At 35.8% G+C, this 19955-nt stretch overlaps 1 protein-coding gene across 6 annotated transcripts in view; it reads left to right on the top strand.

Moving 5' to 3' along the window:
• The window catches only part of LOC124159397 (serine/threonine-protein kinase N), a 95852-nt gene that overhangs the window by 63003 nt on the left and 12894 nt on the right, over window positions 1-19955 (top strand). For all 6 annotated transcript variants that reach the window (XM_046535224.1, XM_046535206.1, XM_046535217.1 and 3 more), the window contains one exon: window positions 5242-5537. In XM_046535224.1, coding sequence (XP_046391180.1) covers window positions 5242-5537 — 296 coding nt within the window. The remainder of the gene's footprint in view (window positions 1-5241; window positions 5538-19955) is intronic.

Below are 19955 nucleotides of genomic sequence, written 5' to 3'. Positions count from 1 at the left end.
TTGACTTTTTGAAGTTGAAGAGAGTAAGGTTGTCATGGCATGCTATGTACACTTCGTAATCAGCTTCCTAAAATGAGTTCAGTAATAGCTGTCATGTGCATTTAGCTAGCGGAATGCTTTCAATAATACTGATTTTATTGCACTTTTGTAATACTGTAATTTGCAATGAAGGATTGTTCTCACAAATTCACGTTTTCATATGCATAATATCCAAAAGTAATTGCATTGTGTCATTAATACTATATTAAAAATCTGGTACGCTAGTTTTTCACTTGTAAATTGCTATTACTCTAACCATCAATTTAAGAATGAAACCTCCACTGTGATTAATTTTGCTTTGCTTGAAGGTTCTCAAAAGTTAAGTGCTAGAATACCTTTTCTCTTGACTTAAATTGTAACAATCGTATGCCTCATCAAAATTCTAATTTAGCCATCATGTAGGAAAAAAAGTCTGTTGACAGAAGTGGCAATGAGCTTTAATATTCCTTGCCGAGGGTAATGTTCTTTTGTTTCATCTTGTTCAATGGTTTAACCAATTGCTTACTCGTATTTTCTGGCCTTAAATTTTTTCCATTTTTTTCAAGCAAGAAGTATAGTCTATTTCCATGGCTAAGTAATTATCATCAATGAATAATGTAGTTAATATTTTACATTGTAAATTTTGTGTGACTTATCTGTAAATCACTACTAATGTCTCCCTAGTATGGTTAAATTATAATTCCTATCTTTGCAATCCTTTTGTTCTAGCTTTTAAATAAGTGCAACTGCGGCAGTGTTAACTTTTGTCATTTTTAAATGCAAACCATGTTTTTCATCAGAGCATTGTCTTGACTCGAGTCAAGTAATTTTAATGTCTTCCTCTTAGAATTGAAAATTAGTGTTGTTACTTTATTTTTGAGGTGGTAATTCTTGTCTCTAGTGTATTCCAGTGCTAATTAATTTGCAATTCGATGGTCTGAAAAATCTTGTTTTGTCAAGTTGTCAAGAATCAAATGTATTTTGTCCTGAATCTTGTTTTGTCAAGATCATATTGTTATTTGAGACAAAAAAATTACCTATGCGAAGAGTTACAGGTCTCATTTGCATTTCCATACTACCCTATACCAGCCTCATGTGGTTCAAGGTGTTGGGCCACAAGCCATTAACTTGTAAAAGAACTCTGAAAATGTACTAAAAAAATCATATGTGCTCTGTGAGTGAGTAGACTCTGGCCAAATAATCCAAGAAAGTAAGCTCTATTGCTCCAAGCTATAGCTTCAAGAAATTCATTAATATTTTAGGGAAAATAATTCCATTATATGTTCATTCTTTGGTGTATCTCCCCTATTTTATCATTTCTGTCAGATTTAGCATTATAATGAGGGTGATGTTTCTTCAGACATTGTAGATTGTTCTCCGTGTAACTCTGAAACACATGGCCTAACTTCTTCAGCAATCAATGATTTAGTCTTCAAGTCTCTAGTGTCCTTTTACCTAATCCATATAAAAGCTATCAAATGGTCTCTGTTCAATCATCGCAGTTTTTGGGCGTCTCACTTGGCTTAGGCTTTTGGGCCTACAAAAGGCTTCTATACAGAGCCTGGGACCCTTCAGTCAGTAGCCAAATGATCTAGCTGCTAGACAACCTCACTCTTAGATTTTATAAATCTACCAATGCAGAATAGTCAAGGCACTAATGAGAATATAAGAAGACCAAAATTATATATAGTTCTCTAGAGCATCACGAGTTAGGAATGTGAGGGTCAAGATGAAAGTAGGTGGCCACAAACGTGAGAAGGTTCAAATATTTGGGCAGCACACATAAGGAAAACATGTACAGCTGTAAGGACATGGAAGAGAATTGTGTTAGCAAAGGGGGTATTCATAAACAGGAAAGATTTGTTGGAGGGATCATTATTTTGGAATTTAAAGAAATGGCTAGTGAGTCTTAAAGAGTGTATCACCTTGGGATGCGGAAATGTGGACACTTGGGAAGGAGGATGAGAAAATACTGCAGGCATTTAAGATGTAGGTGTGTAGAAGAATGGAGAAGGTGAAATGAATGGAGAGGAAGATGAATGAGGAAGTGCTGGACATGGAGGGTGAGGAGGGGAAGCTTTTAGGTTATTATTACAAAAGAGACAAAATTTGGATGGCGTGATTTCTGAGCAGGGCTGGAATGTTGGATATTGTGTTTGAGGAAAGAATTTAACCAGGGTGAGGATAGATATTTGTGGTAAAGAAATGATGAGAATAGGGTTAATAGATGGATTGAAAGAGAATAGGCCTGCCTGTGAACACAAGAAGGCCCTTGATGAGAGGAGAGACAGCCAAAGTTTTTCGCAAATGCTCCGTATAAACCTACCTCAACTGGTAGAATACCTTAGTAATAACAATATCACTTAGGTTATATGTTGAAATTCTAATTCTTCTAATGAAAAAGATAGCCTAAAATATGATAGATCTATTTTAGTGGTGAATGTGTCTTGGTGAGATCCATATTTTCATATTGTGTCAAGAATGTCTTTATTAATTGTATTCTGTTATCATTCAATGGGGATTAATGTTGCCATCAAAACAGTCGATTAAGGAAGCCAACTAAAATAATGGGCATGATGATGTGTATAGGACAACTCACCATCTGCTCTTTTGTATGATACTTCTTCCTAGTTTGGTGTTCCTACTAATTTTGTGCTCTCTTTCTGTTTATCCTCTGTGATGTTGTTCACTGCTATTCATATTTCTATATGATGCTTATGGATTTTCATTATTCTATAATTTGGCAACTGCCAAGGTAGTGATTTTTAGAGTGAGTGTCTTTTATGTGTGGTGTGGTTTATATCCTTAAGTTACATTTAGTACTGTCAACTTCCACATTATTGCATCAGTTGTATATATTATTTCACTGCTGAGTTTTGTATGAAATTTGAATTGTGAGAAGAACCTGAAATCAGAAAAGCTGCTTGCTGCTTTAACAGTACACATAGGAACGTGAAGGAGAATCAGGTTACTAATGTGATGTTATTTTATGTTGCTTCTTATGAATTGTGGATAAGAAATAATTTATCAAACATCATTAATTAAAGGTATAATTTGGATGACTTCAATGAAAAGTTGATTTTTCTACTTGGCGTTAAACATCTGGCTTAATTGAGACTGTTGAGTGCTCATGAGTGAAAGACGCTTCATGGAATATGAATATAATTATGCTTTCTGTGCAAAAATTATATTTTTGGCGTTTGTGATAAACTCATAGACAGTCTGGAAGTATCAATAATTCATTGAATATGCGAATTAGTAAATAGGAACATATGTATGTTCAACGTTTGCTGAATATGAAGTTGATCTCATTTCACCTCTCTTTGTGTGTAATATTAGTGAAGGTTCTTGTTGTTAGTTTTGTTAGTGACCAATAAAACTAAATAGAATGAATAAATTATGGGGTCAAACAGTTGGAAAAAGTAGATTTGCGTGCTTCATAGTAGGGATTGAAATTGAGTGGAAAATAAGGCAATCACCTGAAATCCGTGGCCAGTGAATGAATTTCTTATGGTTTAAATTTAACATCTTTTGGACTCGTGACTTTCATACACGAAATTTTTTTATTTTAGATTATTGCAGTAATAAGTTTGCATTTTTGAATTCCGTGCAATTGTGCATTCCAACATTCCATTGTTTCATTCAGCCCTCACATTTGTGAACTCCACATATTTTATTTGTCTGCACTCATCACTTAATAATTTTGACACTAAGCAAGTTTTAATTATTAGCTTGTTTCAATGATTTCAAACGATGTGAGAAGTGAGAAAAGTGAAAATGAGTTGGCAGAGTCCTTAACAATTATGCATATGGTCTGTGTCCTACTGCGATGGAAAAAGTGAGGTGATAATTACTGATTGTGAGTGATGGAATATTTTTAACGCTATAAGGTTGTCATGGAACTTAATCTGGAAAGTTGGTAATATTTCATCTGCAAATATCATTTTGTGCCAAGAGCCTGTAATGGATGAGATAGAAAATTTGCTGAAGTTGTGGAATGAAGATAGGCATCAAGAAGCAATCCTCCGAGTCGTGGTATAATTCAATTTCAGCATCTAATTTCGTATGAGAAGTCAGTGTAAAAGCCTATTTCTTGTAATGCAAAAAACTTTCAAACAATTGATGGAAAGTGTTTTTTCCCCCCTTTCATGGCATCATAACACGTTACTACTGCCTGGCATTGTCAGTCCATTGTGACGTTCTTTATCCAGCATTTATGCAACATTATTTTGAGAGGGAACACGCATTTTTCATAAATTTAGGATTGAAATTTTTATTAATATTTTTGTAAGCAATAAGAATTTTTACCAAAAGAAATTCATCATTTGCGCGGCAGTCATGTTTATCAATTCCCCTGCCCTTAGTCACCAGAAAAAAGCATGTGCCTATGTTAGTGTTACTGCCCACGGATGATCATTTGTTGATTCAGCTATTAGGTTCTATGGGCAAAGTTTATTATGGTATCTGTGTATACAGGAATTAAGTTTAAGCACTCACTTAAAATATTGGGAACATTGCCCCACAGTTAACATATTGCTCAACTGGGTGACTTCTGTACCTGTTTTTAGGATATGTGTTATGTTCAAAAGTCGAAGACTGCCTGTTTTGAGTTTATGTTGAAGAAAATGGAATGAGGAAAGTGCCTGTTTTCCATGAATTGTGTAAAGAGTTAGAAGATTTAAGGAAACAATACATTCCGTTATAGCTTGCTGAATGCAGTTCAAATTTTCATGCCATGCAGCAAGAGGAAGGTCTTTTAATGCTGTTCTTTTAAGAACTTAAATAGCCTTTATTGAGTTGGATATTTTATGATTCAACTAAATAAATTTTCTAATTATAATCAATGGAAAAACTTAATGGGAGCATATTATAATAAAAAGAGTTAATCAAACTTCTCAGAATAAAAAAACTGTTGGGATTTATTTTCCTCAAAGGTGTTTACTTTTTTGTACCATCATTTGAAGTATAATCAGATAGCAAATGTATGACAATTGGTTGTATGGTTGACCTAATGAAATTCTTTGGTAATACGTGCATCAACATGAATTGAATTGGTCGTCATAGACTATACTCTTAGTCTATTTATCTTTGTTAAATTTATCTTGGGTCTTAATTAAATTTATCTTACATATTCTTTTATTGTTATTGATAGTTTAATGTATTCAGTTTTTCATGTCTATGTCTCACCATATTTTCTATTTGCTGCTTTTTCAAATTCATCAGACCCTCAACCCTTGCAACTCGCATATGATCCTGCCGCAGCTGAGGAAAAAACTGAGGCTCCTGGTGAGCTTCCTGATCCCCTTGCAGCTGGACTGTCAGGGGCAAGGCCTCTAGGTCTTGGAGTGACAACCTCATCTTCAACATCATCCATTTCCTCATCATCATCAACACCTGCCACACCATCATCACTTCCGCCTCCTCTCCCAGACACCTTGCCTCCCACAACCGCATCAACATCAAGTAAAAAGAAGATTCCTCCACCACCAAGTGCTCTTTCACCAAGGCTGGATGTTGAGGTGAGTTTTACCATTTTTTTCATAACTTTATCTTCCATTTTGAAGAAATTCTCTTTCTCCTGAAATATATTTTGTTAGTTTTTCATCCAAACTGTAAATATTTGATGACTAAATCATGGTGTTCACCAACCAGGAACTGTATGGCCTGGAAAGTCTGGAAATTTTGCTTGTAAATTGGGATTGTCTTAATTTAATCATCTGTTTCTCAAAATATTCTCTGAATTTATTCTTGAAATTTTTGTGTTAAGTGAATCAAAACTCTTCAAAGCTTGAAACTGCTCAGAAACATGGTACATGTACATAATGCGGTATAGTTTGTTCTGGAAATAATGTTGATTAATTTGAAACTGCTCACAAATTTGTTATGTGAAGCATTATTTATCTAATGACCAGTCACTTTGCTGTCTCCTCCTCTCCCACTTCCATCCTATCCCACCCACCTCAGTTTTTACTAGGATAGCAGTTGTGTTCAAGCTTGTTTAAAAATTAATGCATTTAGACCTCCAAAGTTTTCCAACCCACAAGAAATTCAGCTACAATCATAATTCCATATTTATTAGAAATTTTGGATTGAAAGTAATTTGAAATCCTTGAAAATTTTAGAAAGTACAGTAAACTCTCGATTTAAAGAACCAAAACTGTAGTTCCCAAGGAAAAGCCTACATGCTAAATGCATGGTGCAATTGAAAAGATGAAAGTTTTGACATTGTGAACTTCAATTTCTATCCCCAGGAAGAAGTTATATTCATTTTCACAAACAAGGGAAAAAATTAGCGACAAAAATATTAGTAAAGATGTATTTACAATGACGATATGTTTTATTTTTGTATTTTTTCTAAATCTTGCATTGGATAAAAAAAGGCCTATTTAGGCAGTGGGTGTGGAGTTAATGGCTCTGGGGTATGGGGTTTGGTTGTCCGCTGAGTTGTCACCGTGGCATCATCTCAGGACTAAATTTCTTTTCACCATCTTTCTTTTTTTAGCAGGCATGAACTTTAGTTGTGACTATATACTACTTTTCTAAATTATGTGGGGATTCTGACTGAAAAAGCATTTATAATCGAATACTCTTGACAGATTATATCCAATAACGTTAAAAACGATTCCGTAAAGACAAATAATAGTAGCAAAACCAGAGTAAAAGTTTTGTAAAATTTACTTAGAATTCTTGAAATTTCATAACTCGATATTATGAGCTGCCTATTGTTGGATCCCAATGACTTTTTACTTTCAAGAGTTCACTGTATTTAGAATAAAAGACTTGTATTTAATTGGTATAATTGGTAAGCACCATGATGGATTCACTCCAAGAATTTTAGAAAATTAAGTGTTGCAATTTGCATTTTTCTAATTGCGATTTTTTTTAAGTATAAGAGTGGTTAAATACTTCAAATCATAAAAGATTTTTTTGATAAGACACTCAATGTAATAACATCAAAATTCGAATGCGTTTGTGTTCAAAGTTGATGTTTTTATATTGAGTGACTAAGAAATTTTTCATCAATTATATGGTCATGTCAATACATTATATGTACATGTATAAATTAGTGTGAAAGGTGTTCCTGTTATTTTTATATGAGATTCCAGTGTTTGGGAAAGCGATATGTTTTTCAAATTATTGTATGAAAAAGGATGCTTAGTTGGAAATCCCTGGTTTGCTTTTAGCCCATTTGTCTGTTGCAGTTAGATTGTGAGTCATATGATTGTAGAATGCTGTTAAAAACAATTCAATCAAAGAATTTCATGCATGGTAATTTTTATTTCCCCTAGGATAGCACATTTACTGTAATTTTATAGTGTGTTCTATAATATGATGTTTCAGTTATTTAAGTTGATGATGCACTCCATAGAAATTGGTTTAGTGAGGTGAATTTGAATAGGAGCGATAAGAAAATTAGACCGTGTTCTTGCTTGCAGAAATTATGAAAGTCAGATCTCCTCCACATTCGTTATCATTGTCAGAATTTATTCCCTATCATTTTTTAAATATTTTCTACCCATAATTGTTGCTTAAATTCTTTTGTGAAGAGTTCTCATTGATTTCTCAGTTTATGGCTTCAGATACATATATTCTAGAGTTAAAAATGAAAGGATCAATATTCAGGTTACTAATCAGTAATCAGCCATTCAGCAGTTTGTACCTTTGTGCATTGTAAGGGTGGATATTCCCTTTTTATTACCAATCCTAAATTAGTTATGTATTGAAAGATGTTGTTAAATATAGTTAAGCCTAGATTATGCAGCATTTCTTCAAACATTCTTTCTAGTTGTCCTTATTTCCTCGATATTAGAACTTCTTTTTATATTTTTTTGTGAAAATTCCCTCAGAGGAAGAGGAGACTAATAAAAAACTTTTAATACTCTCAATGTAAATTAGAGACGCTTCTTCATTCAATTCATTAAGTATATCTGTATACATCTACATTATTGTACTGGTGTCTGGTATACAAGCAAGCAAATACAAAATTTCCTATTATTAAATTTTTATAGAATGCAATGCCCTTTAATTCAAATTCACCCCTGACTATATTTGAAGGAGTTCAGAATATTAAAAGCAAATTTTTAATGTTAGATTGTACCTATTTTATGAATGAATTGTGGTGGTCTACTTGGTTTTCACTTGGTAATGTTTTGTAATTTTAATCAAATTTCATATTCATTTCACTGTTCTCAATTATTTTGTCTGTCATATTTTAGTTATAATGTGCATGCACACATTTCTACTTGTTCATATTGTGCCTAATTTGTGTTGTTAAACCAGTTAACTCTTATTCATTGCTTTTGTGTTGCTTTGTATAATACATTAAGCTATGGTATAGAAAAAGTCTTGGCATTGGATTTTTTACCCTTAAAGTTTGAAGCTTCATCTTGGGAATTAAAAATTTGTTGAAAATGTTTTTTGAAGTGGCAAATTAACTGGAATGCATGTATGTATTATATGTACCATATTTATTTAATGATTGTTCATTTTCTACGTAGTGTTCATATTAAATGTTAATATCTAGTCATTTTTGTTAATCATATGGCATTGATGCTTGCTTTATTAACATTGTGTACAATATAATTATAATGGATGTAAAAAATTGTAAACTTAAAGAAATATTGCTAATCTCCTAAGATAAAAGTTTGTGAGATATTCCTAATTCATAGCTGTTACGGTTCTTTTGTATGTGATTAATTATGGGTTTAATAATACATATAACTATGATGCATTTGCTGCTCACATATTTTTGCCTAACACATAAATATGTGTTGGATGTTATGGTGTCCAGCCCACATGCCAAATAAATTTTATGTAATGATCAAACTGGAAAGTTATCCAAGTGGTAACTATTCATCTTTGAAATGCTTTTTCGTTTGCACTTAAGCTAATTTGTGTGGAACAGAATCTTTTCTCACCTTTTGCCCCATGCATGAGCCTCAGCCTTCCTGTTAATTGTGAATAGACACTCAGTAGCCTATAATATGTACTCTATTTAATTCTTCATCATGTGTCATACTCTTCCTGAAGAGGAGGCATAGACAACTAATGTTTGGTCATTTTTGAGCATTCACTGCATTGTTATTGAACTAGTCTATTCTTTTTAGTCATATTGTGTAAAGTCATTTTTTCCTTATCAGTCATTTTGGTTACTAATAGGCTCTAAGTCAAATTTTCTATGGTACTCTCAAATGTTTTTGCTACATTAGAAACCTCCAAGGATAATCTAGACAAAGTACCTCTTTAATAATGCTACAAATATCTAGGATTTCCTATTACATATGACCAATGTGTCATATTATTCTACAAGTTCCTTGTATTCCTTTGTACTCACTCAATTTTTTCTATACAATGATAATTTGTGTGTGATTTTGAAGTGTATTTTCAATCTTCAGCTGACGTTATTTTGTTTTTTTTTCTTGTTGGAAAACCATTTTATTTTTCATATGTTCTTCATTCTATGTAATCTTCTATTCTTCACATCTATGTAATTGGCCTTGTCTAATGATTTTCTGCGGAAGGAATATAGAGCTTTCAAAGCATGAAAATAGAAAAAATAGCTTGGCATGGAAATAGAAAATGAGATGCATGTATTTCTGTTTCTTAATCTTTCTCTTAGCATGAATAACCGTTCAGCATCTTGTGAAATTTTGTTCAGCTATTTGCTTTGTGTAAAAATTTTTGGTTGGAGTTAACAGTTGATATTGATAATTGTATTTTGTCTATAAAAAGGAATTTTTTTGACAAAAAATTGTGTGCATCCAAGTAGTTAGTGTTTATCAAAATTACAGCAATTTGTTTGGTATTGTACATGCATCATGGATGAGGGTAATCAGTATTTTCATCTATTTTTTAGGACACGTATATATTAGTTGTGACATTATGAGTGAGTTATGAAATGCTATTATTGGTATGAAGATTGATTAGAGTTACAAAAGTCCCCCGTCTAAAAATCCATGTGCAGGAAATAGCCTAGGAGAAGGATGTGTAGATGTATCGAGAATTTTTTTTATGGAATAAGTATGGCTTTGGATATGTTTGAATGTTAATTTTAGGATCTGGAAAAATTTTAGCATTTGCAAAATTACTATCAAATGCTCATTTCAATTAAAGTCATTTACTTCAGTGCTAATAGGGTGGTTTCCTTTTTTTATTGCCTAAATTGAAAGATGATTACTCCTGGAGTATGTATTTCACGCTTTTAGATTTTTTAATGACGATATCTATTTTTCGTGATTAAATGAAAAGTGAAAATTTTCAAGTGCGCGAATACGCGACAGCTAAGTATGAATGCTGGGAAAACCCCGTGTGACGTCATTCTGGTTCCCTCTGTTGCCGTGTGAGGTGACCTTGGGGCGAGGCTTTGAGCACTGATATGATGCAGGCTGCTAGCAGGTAGCTGAGTACTCTGCTAGCAGGTAGTGCTTGGCTTAGTCGTGCTTTCTATACGAGTAGATAGGAGTTTTACATCGTCGGAGATTACCAATTTATACATGAGGCACAGAGCTCAGGGAAATATGTCTTTATAATCACCTATTAAAACTGCCTGAGGTGGGAAAGTTACATTTGTCTGTGAAAAACAAAGCTTATAATGTTAGGTAATAAAATTTATGGTTCAGAAAGGCATGGAATGAATTGCACATTACTACATGAATGGCTGGGTTTAACAATGTTCCCCAAGCTATTAGTAGATACTCAATTACACCAACTATGATGTTGATTATTCTTAAAGAATTCTGCTCAAATTTTGTCTAAAAAGATATTAAGGAAGGATTATTCATCAATGTTTTTCATTTTTTCATTTTTGAATTCAAGTTAGCATTTTAAGTGAAAGAGAAGGTTAAGTTTTGACCCCATCCTTGTTCATTTTCAAGGCTGGGTCGAGGAAGTCGAACCCCCACCTTTAAATGTTGGAAGGTAATGTTTGAATTATCCCCTCCAAATGATCTCCCCTCCCCAAGTACATCTCTCTCTCTCTCTCCAAAATCCTCCCCAAATAGTTTCTCATACTATGGCCTTGTCCTTTTTTCCAATCCTTGCGGTAGCGTTAGTGCGCAGATAATTTTGCACCGGTACGTGACCAGTGAAGTCACTGCCCCCATCGCCCTCGACGTCAGTGTTATGCATTTACCTGCCTTTCGCGAGAAACCTCCCCACCCCCATACTCCCGCTCGCAGGTGATGGAAAGGGAAGGAAGTCACGTGACAGCGTCTGCGTCAAGTCGCTCCGCCTTCGGGTGAAAGTTTTTCAGAGGCGAGACCGTGAAGAGGCCGGAGCAGAGGAGGGCTCCGCCGTGGGCGGACCCCGCCGACGAGGATTGTTTCCGCGTGTGTGTGTTTGCTCGAGCTGCTACCCCTTCCGCCCGGGAGGGGGTGTGGCCCTTTTCGTGCATCCCACCACCTCGCCCACCGTCCTCCGCCATGCACCTGGATGGTGGCGGACGGTATGGCGTGGCGGGTCCTTCCGCTCGCCTCGCCGTCCTCATGAGGAGGCTAACGTTCCGGCGACGGCGTAGCGCGGTTTCCAGGGCGTCGCGGGTGGAGAGGCGCCACTGTGAGACAACGGCGTCGACACCCTCAAAGTGCGCCGCTCAGGATGCCTCGCCCGATGGGCGGGTCGAGTCGCCTTCCCCCGTTGGTGACGACTTCGAGGGAAAAGAAGGGCCCCGGAACTGTCCGATCTCGCGGTGGAAGCATGTGACTCTAGTTAGTGTGAACGTGGACGCGGTAAGAAGTTGTCGGCGACGGATGCACGGAGTCGGGTCGATCCGGATGGATTTATTGGTTTCGGACGTGTTGTGCTTAACCCGTTTGTTGAGGTCTGGTCGGCTCTCCGTGGCCGCGGTACTCGCTCACTCCCTCCTCAGTCACGGTGGAACGTAGATAGTTGCTTTCGACGGGCGGAGTGGGGGTGAAAACGGGAGCAAAGACATGCCCTTTTAGGCGCACGAAGCTTATTTAAGCGAAATGGTATTCCGTGCGTGATTTGCTGGTCATCGCGCGACACACTTGCCCTGAATATCCAAAGTTGAATTTGTGAATTCCAATGGTGACAAATGAGGAAGTCCCCCAGTGTGTTTCATCTGGGGGAGTGCGGTCCTGCAGTTACTATTTCAGGAGTGAATAATGATCACCATCCCACGAAATTGCGATAGATGGGCTTTCTTCCGTAGTGTATACGAAGATGATTCTTTACTTAAATTTTACTACCATTTGGTCTTCGATACTACCGATAATTATGTCACTTTAAGTTACCCCGAGTTATATTCTCATTGAAATAAAGGGGTAGTGGTAGTATTGCGGTTAAAGCTTCGTAACTTTTTCCTTGGAGAGCGTTGTTTCTTTGGTGAGTTCATAAAAATTAATAATTGCGTGTGTATTAGCACAGCGCTTTATTGGCTTTTATTAAACGCATTCGAGGGATTCATTTTTATTTAATTCACGCCTAGTAAAGCCTAATGTGTTGCTATCATATCGAAGCAGGTGATTTGGTGGGTGAGTGGACTCTTTAATTTGCGGTAATGCGGTTAATATGCCCCTCTTAATCTCGATCCCTATTCACTCATATTCCTAACTTGACAAAGCGATGGCCATTGGCTCTGCCTCAATCGCGCATTTTTACATTAATTTATTTTAATTAAATTAACGATAACATATTGAGTAGATTCAATGGTTTTGGGTCCTAACCACACTACTTTGAATGAAATAATTGTAAACGTTGGTCAAAACAATGACTTTTCTAGGCAATAATGTTTATTGGGACGAATCGACGTATTTGTCCACAGATTGCGCAGTAGAATGTGGCTCGCTATTTCCACAGTAGCGCAAGCGATTAGAGGTGAAGGCTAAAGCGATGGAAGCGGGAGAATCACCTGTGTGATGTCATACACCCACCATTCCATTGTATTTAGTATGAATGAAACGTCCCATTGTGTTGCCACCAGTTGCAGCCCGTAGAGTTTTTTTCCCTCTGAACGTGAATTGTTTCGACACCGATCATTTCTTTTGGTTTCTCTTGGCCGTCGTTCTGCACCAGCTTCTTTTCAGCTATGGATATCGTCCAAATTTTCTGAAGTTTGTAATATTTGCGAATCGTCGTTCGATTAAAAAGAACTCGATTTCTGATGAGTTTTTTTTTCTTTTTCCTTGAGTACCTGCGATCAAGAATGTTTGGAAATTTGCCAGTCTCACTGTGCGAGAATTGAATATGACTTTCATTGGAATGCGTGTTATTTTATGATTGCATTGTTAATACACTCAACCCCTGTATGAATTTTATGATTAGTTTTCGATTTAGGGGTATGGCCGCTCCGAATATACCAAATTTTGGTCGACAGAAGTATTTGAGAAAAACTTTTTGATTCTCGTTACCCTCATCACGAAGTCCGCCCCCGTCATCATTTCTAAAACTGTATTTAGAATTGAAAAGTTATTTTGTGTGTACTTTTTAAACCTTATGGTGGTGTTTTTAGATGCTCATTTTTTAAAAAAATCATGATATAATTTAAAAATAAAAGTTTTTCGGTTGGTTGATGTGTAGTTAGTGTATTGCCCAGGTCTTCGAACCATCTTCGCGATCTTTCAAGATATTACCCTTTAATGTCTCCTCCGTACAACTTTTAATCTCCGGAAATTATTTTCTTGGTAAAATCTAGTCGTCTGGAGATTTGAAAGAATGTGGATTATTCCAAGGGCGTACCCAAGATCATAACTAGAGTGGGGGCAAGCGATGGTCTAGGGGCGGCAAGTCAAGTTGTGATATTTTAGCATGGAAAAGGTGAATGAAACCAACATTTTAAGAAAATTATAACAGCGTTTTATTATAGTTTATGAGATTATTTCCTTGAAAAAATAGTTTTATTTTAGCTACATATCTTATACTAATACATATCTTTTTTGTGGGTTTAAAGAAAATTTGTTGAATACTTTTGGTTCAATTCAGTACTGATTTTGCTTAAAGACTTCTGCGATTTTTGCTTCTAGGGAAAGGGGGGGGGGCAGGCTTTTTTCTTCTTGCTCGCAAGCTGCCCCCCCTGCCCCTGGCTGGGTACGCTCATGGATTATTCCTTTTCTGGGAAAAATGTAGCACGAAGGTAATTCTTATTCGATCCCAATGTAGTTTTTGAGGTAGGATTGCAGTGCTTTCTTTACGAAGTGATTACGTGAAGCGCATTTCAAATGAGGGAATGTTCTCAGTTCCGCATCATTACGTACGCTCCAACGATGTGATGCTTAATTAATTACGTAAGGAACACCGAGGAGAGGTCAAACAGTTGCAACATCGGCTCCGGCGCGTTCCTCTGAGGAAGGATTGTCAGAAACTTGTTGCTGAACAAAAAATGAACCCCTGGGAAGGTATATCATTACAAAATTATCATTTATTGTAAATGGTCCATGAGGACAGTCTTCCACTGCTTCATGAATGTTGCCTGCGAACCTCTCGCCTAGTAGATGATGCCATATTACGGAACCCAAAATTAGTTTCAGATGAAGCCACGGTGGGGTTCGTCAGTAGCAATTGGGTTTGATTGAGAGGGTTGTTGGGTAAGAAGGGAAGAGGAATCCAGGTGAACCATTGTCTCGGACAGTGGTGTCCAACCTTATGTGCTCTAAGGACGTACTTCATATCAATAGAAATCTCGCTGGCCAGATTACGCATACTCTCCGTAAATTAGAATGCATAAGAGAAATAGGCCACATGAGCCCGCTCCCGGGCCACAAGCGGCCCGTGGGCCGTAGGTTGGCCACCTTTGTACTTAGGAATTATAGATTTATGGATAGATTGGTGAACCTATTTTCAGATTTAAAAAAAATCGTTGACCGTGGAGAAATAGTTTTATTTTTTTCTTACGTTCGGCATAAATTCATAGAATTATTACGTAGTGGACTCCCAAGGTTGACTCGATATCATGCGAACCCTGTTGGCACTGATGAGATATCTTGCGCGACGTGCACGCTGTACGTTAGTGTCATCATTAAGTTCCTCGCTTGCATTAATTTGCACTGAATTTTCCCATGCTAGTTACGCTTAAGTTATTTACATTCTTAATGTCGAAGATATATCCCTGCCCGTGAGGCACATACCGAGTGCTGTGCCGCAATTCCTGATATATGTATTTTTTGTTCCTGAAAAATGCCATAAATCCAGAAATTTGTTTAAATTATCATTGTAATACGTGCAAAGTCTGTGGCCCTATATGTTTTTGTGGAGTCTTTTTTCGTTTTGCAGTGAAATAATTGTGATTCGATCTTGCGCTAATATTTAAAATTATTCTCAGCGTTTCGTGTTTGTCAGTTGTCGTATTTAGTGTCCAAAATACTCACACAGTGTGAAGATAATTAACGAAAATCATAATTTAAAATATTACTTTCGGAAGAGGAAGAAACGCATAATGAGTGGCTGTTCAGTCTTCTGATTTTACTAAGAATTTTTCCCTCAACAAGTTATAGCGATATAGCCTTTATCTGCCCTCGGTGAACTATCCCACTATCATGGAAATTTCTGTTTACTTCGAATATGTTATTGGAAAATCGTATTGAGATTTTATTGTGTTCTGGAAGTTCGTTTGGAAGGAGGGGATCTTCATCGGAGCGCGTAGAGAACTTTCTGCCATGACGCCAGTCTTTGTCCTTGAGCGTTGCGTATCAGATACGTAAGGCCACATTCCATCGTCACGGCGCGGCATTCACATCGCCCGCAGATTTTCGGGATTTCCTGTTCCGGGTGGCCTTTATTGGTCGTATCTCAAGAAAATTTCACCGCTGTGCTCTTTGAGGTCTTATTATTGGAAATTGTCTAATAAACCGTGATCCGTCTTTATTTATGTTGTCGCTTTTTTCTACCGACCCATTCTCCGCGAGGATTTACCATGTAGCTTTTCATTTGTCGCTCTTGGAAAATTTTGTTGCCAACCCATTCTTTCTTTTTCTCTTTGGATCTTCTGTAATCAAAGGTATTTGAATATTGATTCGGCTCCGCATATTTTGCGGCGCATTTTTATGAGTTTGGAGTTAATTAATTTTGAATCAAATGTAATTAGATACTCGCTCTCTTTTTCCGTGATTACGGCTACGCGAAGGACACTGCATGACTATGTATTACCATTTAATTTGTATCAGTTAAATGAAGCGTCGTTTTAAGCATTGATGCGAAAATTTTCGAGGCTTATACTAAACTGCCTCTTAGGTCATCCCAAGGTGTTCGTCTCTCGTCTCTCTTGTCCAATTTCTGAAACTTTTAATCGAGTCATAATAAAAATTATCCTTAATTATTGGAATAATTGACCATGAATGAAGCAATTTGTCTCATATCTCTCTCTTTTTTTAAGCTTATCCACATGATCTTTTTGCCCATATATGACAAAACAAGGTGAAATTATATTCTAGCCACTGTATGAGATCTATCTGATGGTAATTTCTCATTTTCAATGAGCAGCTGAGTCTTACTCTTGTCAAATCCAGCTTATTATTTCATTAGATAGGAAAATCCTCTCAAGAGCGCAAGAAAAATTGTTATTTGAGTATATTTGTAAATACATTCCACGATTATGTACACATATGAGGCAAGGCACCATCTACATTTTATCTAAGCAAGTTTTCATTGGCATGGAAAAGTTTTTCGATTATGGTGTGCTAAGTATGACAGTGCCTTCCACAACATCAGTTTTAGCTCTGGTATTTAATTTTGACAGATTAATTACTCTGAGGACACTTGTTACTATTACATTTAATCAGGGTTCCCACTCAACCGTGAAAACCTTAAAACCTAGAATAAGCAGCAAATTTCGTCTTCCGTGAAAAAACCTGGGAAAAGCCGTGAATTTTGTCAATGAACCTTAAAAATCTCTTAAATTTGATTGTAGAACTACGATTGATAGATCAAAAGAAAAATCTATATTTCGATCTGTGGCGCCGACTCCATGAGGCTTGAGGGGGTCCGAGCCCCTCAAAAATTCATTATAGGGGGGAGGAAAAGATGTGTCAGGCTTGTCAATTTTTTCCCGGATTGTCAAGTTATCAAGAATCGAGTTTTCAGGGTTCTAATGTTGATCTTAAAAAACTTAAAAACTCACTGTTTATAAAATTGCCTGTGGCAAGACCCCCAATATGGGCCCCCGCAATATTTTTTATAAGCCGGCATCCCTGATTTCGATCATGATCCAAGGCCGAGTCATGGGCGGATGCTGTCCACCAATTTATCTGCACACGTGATTTCAAAGCACAATTATTGGTCCGTACACTATGACGACACATTGACCTTAAGCCTGTTATTGAAAGACTGGTAACTTAAGTATTCATTAACCCTGTCGAAAAAATTTAAAAAACAAAGTTTTTTAACTTTTAGTTAACGGGCGGCCTGTGATTGTTACACGATCAATACTTATATCAAAAATAGCTTTTCAACAGACCATGAATTTGTTGACATTTAAACAGTTAAAACCTGTAAGAAACCGTGAATTTTATATTTTAGTTAGAGTGGGAACCCTGCCAATACAATGTGCAACATGGAAGGCAAAATTTTTCGTTCCAATACCATCATTGTATAATATGCTAATTTGATGCCAATTCACACGATTTATCATTAAATTAGGTCATACCTCATAAAAATTACCTTGTTATGTACATTAGTATTGTATGTAAATCTAGGTTTTGCAGTGCCTTAATACCCATTGATATTCAAGTTATTATTCCCATTATATGGCCAATTCCGTTTATAGCCAATTCATCTAATAGTTAACTGTTTATAAGTTAGAATCCACTTGTATTTTGCTATATTTGTGAAATGTAATATTATGAGATACATTTTGGCTAGTGTTGAAGTTGGAGGGTAATGTAGGAGCCTGAGAATATCCTAAATATTTCAGGTAAATATTCATGTCTGTATAGGCAGTGAGGGGTCATGGTGCTTAGAGTAAATTTCCATTTTGAACCATGCATTTAAGTGTTTAGGAGATTAAGGCATGTGGTTGCTGGTAGGCTCCAAATGACCCGTTAGCACATTTGCAAAAAAGACCATCATGTGTTGATGTTGAAGTCAGGATGATTCTAGAGCCCCAATGGCTTAGTCTCAAATACTTTTCCCTTGCTTAAAAGTCATGGCGATTGATAGGATAAGTAAATTTGAAGAGGCTTATTCAAAGCTTAAGAAAATGCATGGCTAGTGGTGAACACTTTTAAAAGTACATAATTTTCATACCAATGTTGTTGTCCTGTAGTGGAGTGTATTTTATCTTTCGACTGAAGTTGAGATTGAGGGACGAGATTAAAAATTTATGCTAGTGTGAGAAATTTTTATGTAATTGCATATCTGCCGCTCTCATTTATGTTTTGCGGTATTTTCATACAATCCCTTGCTACTCTGCTTTTGTATGTTCTTGAATTTTATACTTTTTATGCATCTTCCTCAAGCAAAAGAATCAATTTAGAAGAGTATTTAGGAATGAAAGGGATAGAATGTCAACTTCAATTGAATAACTTTGTCCCTGGTTTTGATAAAGTAAGCTTCTTCTCATTCTTACTATTTTTTATATTGAATGTGTACTTTTCTATGAAAAAATGTTATGGAGTGCTTGATCAAACTCAACTGCATGTTTTTTCTGTTGGAATTGGGTGGAATGATAGAATATCAGAATTTTTTTTTAGGAACCTCATGGCAATTGGTATTAATATGTAGACTTTTTTATCATGTAATGATGACTGCCTTAAATAACTAAAAAAGTTTAATAGCTTAAGCACTAATGCAAGTAATGTGATAACAATATAATTTGAAATGAAATATTAGTGGATTAATAGATGACATTCTGTTTCTCAATGCAGAAGCCTATACAGTCGTCCATTTAATTACATAAATGCCAATTTTTTGTTTTGCATTCTTTTAAGCTTCTCAGGACATTAATTGCTAGTTCAAGACATTCATTTGGTTTTGATTTTTAAGATAATATATTTTTCACCCCAGAAATGGGTATTGAACTTCACTAGTCATTGTCTATTTACCCTCAATGGTGCACTTTAAATGAACACAATTCCATTTCCTCTACAGAACACTGCATCTGCAAAGTTGAAATATTCTGGGGCAAGGTCAAAATAAATTTGACTTCCATTTATGCCCATGTGTTTCTCAACAGCTATGTAGAATTCATTATAAAGCTGTATTCCGCTACAGACATTTTTCCAGCAGTAGCTTGATCATGCCAAGAGCAACTTAGACCACACCCTCAGTTTTAAGGCTAAACATATTTAATTTTGAAACCATTAGTCTTAATTGGATATTATTACTCTTATTCACTACTGGCTAGCTATTTTTGTGAAGAAAATTTATACCTTTGAATGTATGAGCAAATATCACCCATTATATAGTCTTTTATTTGCTTTGTGAGGCTTTTCTGCGGCTTTATCTGTTATTATCAAGTGTAAAGTCATGTGGTGTAATTCCTCCTTCAGTTAAATGAATACATTTTTATCAACATTTCTTCACAGATGGAGAATCACCCAATTCTAAACATCACAGGGGACATTTTTAGAAAAACATCATACATCTAAACACGTGCTATTAGATACATATTGGTTTTAGTTATTGTTAGTAAAACGTTATTTGCAAACATTTTTGGAGACCTTGATGAAAATTCGTTTTTGAGAGGCCTTGGTAATTTTCACTTTTTGTCTTGAATTTTCTGTTTTCTCATTTTGAGGGATGAACTTGTTTTAAATATTTGTGATTAGGACTTATCAATACATCCATATCAAACAATATAAAGCATTCTGCCATTCATAAATTAATAATACATATTTATGTTATTTCTATTATTTGAAGGTGTTACCTGCAGGATTGTTATAACGTTATGGTTTTTTGGCATGAATAATTCTTGTGTGAATTTACTGAATGAAGATCCTTTTATTTTCTGCGTTTAAGTTTCAAAAGCATTCTTTTAGTTTTCCTGT

Source organism: Ischnura elegans, chromosome 1 (assembly GCF_921293095.1).
Source record: "Ischnura elegans chromosome 1, ioIscEleg1.1, whole genome shotgun sequence".
NCBI lineage: Eukaryota > Metazoa > Arthropoda > Insecta > Odonata > Coenagrionidae > Ischnura > Ischnura elegans.
This window is presented reverse-complemented; position numbering and strand designations above follow the sequence as displayed.